Below are 7,339 nucleotides of genomic sequence, written 5' to 3'. Positions count from 1 at the left end.
TTTAGCCCTGCCTGATGATCGTGATGATTGCAGCTCAGCCGCCATGGAAACACAGAAATTAAAAGCACAAGGAGGCCATTCGGCCCTTCAAGCCTGCTCAGCCATTCATTTTGATCATGGCTGATCATCGTATGCAATATCCTGATCCCTTTTCCTCCCACATCCCTTGATCCCTTTAGCCCCCAAGAGCTATATCTAATCTCCAGTTTGCGGGCTGACGAACCACTGCAAACGTGTCTCCCCCGAATCACCTACCTGGCTGTGCGGGAGCTCCCACATTCTGCAGCTGCAACACGTCACCCTCACGGTGGGGTTAAAGGAACACGTTCTTAATCCGTGTGTAAATAATAAACGCCGCTACGCCCTAAACCACCTGCACCGCTGCGATATAAACCTTACGGCGACCAATAAAGACGACTAATAACTGACGTGGCTTTTGAAGATAAACAAGGAATGTGCGCCCACCCAAACTAGTAATTCACCTGTCTCGGGGTGAGGACGACGCACAGTCTTCTCTCAGCCTCAGGTGCTGTGGAGCCCCACACACACACACATTGGACTGCTCCACATCCGGGCTTGCTTTCAACCCACCTCCTCATTTGGCGCCTCTGCTCTTTTTTTTGCGTCTCGCGGCACCAGGGAATCCGGGGTTCGATTCCCGGCTTTGGGTGACGGTCCGCGCGGAGTCTGCACATTCTCCCCGTGTCTGCGTGGGTTTCCTCCCACAGTCCCATGGACATGTGCTGGTTCGGGTGCTAAAATTCTCCCTCAGTGTGTACCCGAACAGGCGCCGGAGTGTGGCCACTAGGGGGATTCCCACAGTAACTTCATTGCAGTGTTAATGTGAAGCCTTACTTGTGGCACTGACAAATAAACTTTTTAAAAATTAACACCTCAGCCCCGCGTGCCTCGACCGTTAGCTCGTGCCGCGCCTGCGCTCTCCGCCCTGCGCGCCTGCGCACTGTCCCCGGCGCCGACCGTTGGTGACCCCGGCCGTGCTTGACCCCCCTTTCTGCTGCGGCTCGTTTTATTTTATTCCGTTTTATTATTTTACCTCTGCCGTCGACAAACCGTCCACAAGGTCCGGGCTCACTCGTCCGGCGCTCACCGCTGTTCTTTTTTTAAAAAAAACCCCGGCGCTCTCCCACAGTCCTGTGCGAATGCAACATGGCGGCGCCCGCAGCGGCGAGGAGTTGTTGTTATCAGCTGCCGGTAAAGGAAAGCTCTTTATGTCACATCTTTAAAACGTCCCTCAGCGTCTGTACTTACAGATAGTCCAGGTCTTTTGGAGAGATCATTTTCATAGGTTTGCAACCCAGTCTCAGGAACTGAATCTGGCAAACAAAATGAGGAGACACAATCACTGAAACCAGTTAACCTGTCCTTTGCCCCCACACTACATGCCAGCTTCTGACATCTCTTTTTCCATCTTTCACCACAAAGCCCCTATCACCTGTTTGACTGCCAAAATAAAATTGCAGGTTTAGTGAGAAAAAAATTATAACAGTGGGGAGAAATTCCCAAAACAGTGAAGGAAGACCAACTTAAACAAATTTTGCTCAATTTAGTATTATTTCATTAAGTTTGCAATTTAAGATTAAACTTTTTTAAATTTCAGATTCTGTCATCTTGGCAATGTGGGATTGCATGGAGAAGAAGTATACAGACGACAGCATCATGCTTCAAGGTAAAAGTGTTACTTAAGTTAAATATCAGAAATTTGACTGAACACATCTGCTGACCTGAGAAGCTTGACGAACCTTTAACTGGTGAAAAATGTAGAAGCCAGTGCGGCACAGTAGTTATTGCTGCTGCCTGGCTCCAGGGACCCAGGTTCAATTCCAGCTTCAGGTATGTGTGTGGAGATCGCACATGCTGCCAGCCAGGTGCTTAAGTTTCCTCCCACAGTCCACAGACATGTAGGTAAGGTGGATGGGCTACAGTAAAATTGCCCGTTAGTGTTTGTGTGTGCGCGCCCTGAGATGGACTGGCACCTGGCCTGGGTGTATCCTGTCTAACACCCACTGCCTGTCTGGATAGGCTCTGACACCCCAGGACCCTGAATTGGAGTAAACAATTAGTGGAAGTGAAGATGGAGAAGCTGGCAATACTGGGGTGGTCAGGGGGGGGGGGGGGGGGGGGAGCTGGAGGGTAACCCAAGGAGAAATGGACAGGAAATTAAATATAATTAACTAGTGGGAAAATTAGGACAAAAATCTTCACACAGATTTTTAAAGAACTCTCATAAATTGGTTAAATATGATTCCCCTTTACAAAACCATGCCAATTCATCCTGATTCCGTTGACTTTTTCTAAGTGCCCAGCTAGAACCTCTTTAATGATCGATTCTAACACATTCCCCATGACAGATATTAAGCTAACTAGCCTACAGATTCACTCGAGATGAACTTATTTTTCCAGAACCGAGCAGCTCGTGTTCGTGTTGGCAAAGGTGATAAACCAGTTACCTACGAGGAGGTGCATCCACCTCACTACATTGCTCACAGGAAAGGTTGGCTCTCTCAACACACCAGTAAGTGATTTACACATTTATTTTTGAATACATTAAAATCAACTAGCCATAGTCAGAGAGCAATAAAATACCCCAAGATCTCCATATAAGTAGGATAGCGCGTTTAAAATGCATTGAATGTACACGAGGCAGTAACATTGTTTACAGCTTCCTAGTTAACCACTTGACCAGTACAGCATATTAGTGAATCAATGGAGATTGATGTTAAATTCGATATGACTGAAATATTTATAATTGTGATTTAATCTGCTTATGGTGTTCCAATTTCAAAATGTTCAGCAATCTTTGTCCATAAAGAAATATGGATCATAGCCTTCCCCACAAGTGGTTCTGGACAGACCACCCAGAGGGTAGTGCTGTTGAGGACTTGTATGATTTGCTATCAGATTAACTGTGCTGGCAACAGTCGAGCAACAGTAAAGGACACTAAACATCTTCAACTTGATTCAGGCAACCTGGATGGCGAAGAGGGAGCTGCAGACCGCACAATTGAAGATGTTTTCATTCGCAAGTTTATTTATGGAACATTCCACGGATGTCTGGCCAATGAAGTGGTCTTGAAGAGAAGAGCTAACGTCATTGTCATCTGCGCCATCTTCATTCAGAAATTGCCACCTCAAAAGTTCTATTTCTTAATAGGCTACACTGAGACTGTCCTCTCATACCTGTATAAATGTCCTGTCAAGATGGAAGTTCAGACAGTGGAAAAGAAGATTGTGTACAAATACATATGATTGTATACTAGTGTATGCTCCAATTATTCAATTAGTACTATTGCCTGATTGTTTTGGAAAATTAAAACCACTATATTTTGGGTTCACAATGGTAATTGCTGCAGTAGTTTATCTGCTTTTTCTAATTTTGTCCTTTCTGCCATTATGCTATGTTTTGTATGCTTCACATTAAAAACTGTGGACTTTAGAATCAGAGAATCCCTATAGTGCAGATGGAGGCCATCCAGCCCAATGAGCCTGCACCCGCAACAATCCCACCCAGCCCTATCCCTGCAAACCCACATATTTATTCTGCAAATCCACCTGACACTAAGGGACCATTTAGCATGGCCAAACCACTTAAGCTGCACACTTTTAGAGTGTGGGAGGAAACCCACGCAGACATGGGTAGAACGTGCAAACTGCACACAGACAGTCACCCGAGGTTGGATTTGAACCCAGGTGGCTGGCACTGTGAGGCAGCAGTGCTAACCACCATGCCGGTTTTGTAGATGCAGGAGTCAGGCTTCTGCTACTTGGCACCAGAGCTGGCGTGGAGTTCAAGAAGGCAGTATGGAATTTACAGTGCAATTCAATGAAAGCCAGTAAGTTGCTGAACACACCCAGTCATCTCTGGCTGCAGATGCTCTCTGTTGCAAGAGAAATCAGAGCAGCAGTTGGTCAAACTATCTGAAATACCACCTTAAAATCGGCAAATGGTAATATTGATGCGACTAAGGGAAATAAACTTCAAACAAGTGTGCAGGTCATCGTAATCCTGCAACACTAAACTGCAGGAGCTACAGCAAGACTGCTTCTTTAAATAGGATTGGCTTAGGGCAAGAAGTCTCTGAAATCTGTATCGCTTTCCATTTGGCGGCACTGTATGTCAGTGTTCACTAAATATGTACCAAACTTATGTAAAATTCTAAATTATGGCCATTTTACTGTCTACCATTCACTGCTGTGCAACTGAAGTCACATTAATAAACAAATTACTTTAAAATATTGATACTGCATTTACATGGCTATGACCTATTCAGTAGTCATTAATTGTTGAATATTTTAAGAATTGTTTACAAAAACAAAGGTGATGCTCTTGTTTCAAAGTTGAAGAGCTAGTAATATATACTGCCCTCTCATGGTGCTTCCTTTCATTACAAGATAGCAGCAAATGTGATTTTTTTTTTGCATGCAATTTTCTTTGGTAAAACCTTTTTCAAGGATTTACCAATGTGAAGTCTTTATATTTGAAGGTTCGCTTACAGACAGATGGTCAAATAGGCACAACTCAACATTGGAGTAACTGCCATAGCGGATCAAACCAGTCAGTGCCATGACCTCTGTGCTTATTTTCCTTAAATAATTTACAGTATTGTGAACTTGCTGACAAGACTGGAGTTTATTATCTATTCCTAATCTATGAAAGTAGAAGCTACCTTTCTGAACTATTGCAGTCCATATGCTGCAGGGACACCCACAGCACTACAAGCGTGTGGAATTCCAGGATTTTTACCAAATGACAAGGAGGTAAAGGCAATCTCGTTCCAATTGACTTGGAGGAAAGCTTCCAGGTGGTCAGTCTTCCAATGGGCCTGTCACTTCACTTCAAGGGGTGCTGTTGAAGCAGGTTGGGTGAGTTCCTACATCTTGTAGATGGTACACACTGCTGTCACTGTGCAGTGGTGGTAGAGGGAGTGAATGTGGATGGGATGCCGATCAAGCAGGCTGCTTTATCCTGGATGGTGTCAAGCTTCTTGAGTATTGTTGGACCTGCACCCATTCAGCTAAGCGGAGAGTGTGTGTTCCATCACAACCGTGACTGGTGCCTTGTCGATGGTAGACGGGCTTTGGGGATTCATGAGGTGAGTTACTCTCCGCAGTGTTCCTAGCCTCTGACCGGATCTTGTAGCAACAGTATATGGCTAGTCCAGTTCAGTTGCTGGTCACTGGTAATGCCCAGGACATTGATAGTGGGTGTTTCAGCCATGGTAATGCCATTCAAGGTCAAAGGGTGATGGTTAGACTCCCTCTCGTTTCAGGTCATTGTCTGGCACTTGTGTGGCGCTATTACTTGCTCCCTATCAGCCCAAGTCTGCATCTTGTCCAGGTCTTGCTGAATATGAACACAAAACTGCTTCAATATCTGTGGAGTCATGAATGGTGAGCGTTGTGCAGTCAACGGACGTCCCCATTTCTGACCTTGGGAAGGAAAGTCATTAATGAAGCAGCTGAAGATGGTGGAGCCTCGGATACTCACCAGAGGAAGTCTTGTTGCCATGTCCTGAGACTGAGATGACTGACTTCGAACAATCATAATCTTTGTGCTTTATATGAGTCTAATCAATCAGTTTCTCCTGACTTGAATTTTATTCGGGTTTGTTGGTGCTCCACTCAGTCAATTGCTGCCTGGGCCAAGGACAGGCACTCTTGCCTCACCGTTGGAATTCACCTCTTTTATCCTCCAATGGACCAAGGCTGATCAGAACAAGCACTTGACAGGATTTTGATCACTTTGCTGGGCTTAAAGAGTCCCTACGTTGGAAGTAATTGGCTAAGAGATTTTTCCTTCTCTTTCTGCATGGGACATAGCTGGATAATTTTGTACATTGTTGCAGCTACTGGAACAGCTCGACAGTGACGCTGTATTTTGGGCGCTAAGATTTGTCAAAGCTTATAACCTTGGCTGTATCCATTGTGTTCAGCTGTTCTTTCGTATCACACAGACTGAATTGAATTAATTGAAGACTGGCTGATGTGAGGGTGGAAATCTCAGGGGGCAGAGGTGGATCATGCACTCCACACTTCAGCCACTTCCAGCACTGTAACGATCAATCACATCTTGCAGCATTCGGAAGAAACTACTCCTTCCACTCTTCAAACACCAACTCCACTTCCCGTCTCACCTTCTCCGCAAGCTCAGCAGATGCGGCATCTGCCCTTCCATCCTGTCCCTTCTCACATCCCCAAACACTCCTTCCAGCCCAAACCACACTCTCCTTGTACTCAGCATCCTGTAATCAATGCTCATGATGTGCTGGGGGTGAGCAAACACACAGATTGAGTGATTGCTTCGCTCAGTACTTTGTTCTACGGAAGAGTGGTCACCTTGGCCTACCTTTCGGTGTGATTTTCCTGTACACGAGAATTCTCATTGGAAGAGACCACATACAGAAGTTAAGTGAAATCTCTCTCCACATACTCGAGATGAAGTTCTTACAAACGACAGAACTGGTTGTCTGCATTTGATGTCAAGTACATAAATGCAGTGTGTAAAATACAAGCTATTATAGTGAAAACTCCCGGGTGCATTAAAAAGGAGGGCACAGGAAGAAGTCTCTCAACAGCAGGTTAAGAGTGACTCACCTGATGAAGGAGCAGTGCTCCGAAGGCTCATGATTCCAAATAAATCTGTTGGACTTTAACCTGGTGTTGAGAGACTTCTTACTGTGCCCATCCCAGTCCAGCAAGTTAATCTCCACATCTTAAAAAGGAGGAAATATAGAAGCTAGGAGGAGGCCATTTGGCCCTTCAAGTCTGCTCCGCCATTCATCACGATCATGGCTGATTGTCCAACTCAATAGCCTAATCCTGCTTTCTCCCCATAACCTTTGATCCCAAGTGCTCCATTGAGCCACCTCTTGAATACATTCAATGTTTTGGCATCGACTACTTCCTGTGGTAATGAATTCCACAGGCTCACCACTCTTTGGGTGAAGAAATGTCTCCTCATGTCCGTCCTAAATGGTCTACCCCGAATCCTCAGCCTGTGACCCCCTGGTTCTAGGCTCCGCCACCATCGGGAACATCCTCACTGCATCTATCCTGTCTAGTCCTGTTAGAATTTTATAAGTCTCTATGAGATTCCTCCCCCCCCCCCTCATTCATCTGAACTCCAGTGAAAACAATCCTAACCAAATCAATCTCTCCTCACACATCAGTCCCGCCATCCCCAGAATCAGCCTGGTAAACCTTCACTGCACTCCCTCGAGAGCAACAACATCCTTCCTCAGAAAGGGAGACCAAAACTGCACACAATATTCCAGGGGAGGGGTACTTAAGAGATGCGATGAAGTTTAAGGATGAATTCCAG

The 7,339-nt window shown here is 45.5% G+C and overlaps 1 protein-coding gene across 1 annotated transcript; it reads left to right on the top strand.

The window, feature by feature from the left end:
* The first annotated feature begins 1,157 nt into the window (after positions 1–1,157).
* On the top strand, positions 1,158–3,362 carry mrps24 (mitochondrial ribosomal protein S24). The gene is made up of 4 exons (XM_078239403.1): positions 1,158–1,212; positions 1,619–1,687; positions 2,422–2,533; positions 2,984–3,362. The coding sequence occupies exons 1-4, from the start codon at positions 1,168–1,170 to the stop codon at positions 3,265–3,267; spliced, it is 510 nt and encodes a 169-aa protein (XP_078095529.1). The 5' UTR covers positions 1,158–1,167; the 3' UTR covers positions 3,268–3,362.
* The last annotated feature ends 3,977 nt before the right edge of the window (positions 3,363–7,339 follow it).

This window comes from Mustelus asterias, chromosome 22, assembly GCF_964213995.1.
Source record: "Mustelus asterias chromosome 22, sMusAst1.hap1.1, whole genome shotgun sequence".
NCBI lineage: Eukaryota > Metazoa > Chordata > Chondrichthyes > Carcharhiniformes > Triakidae > Mustelus > Mustelus asterias.
Note: the sequence above shows the minus strand (reverse complement) of the source record. Positions and strands in the feature narration are given on the sequence as shown.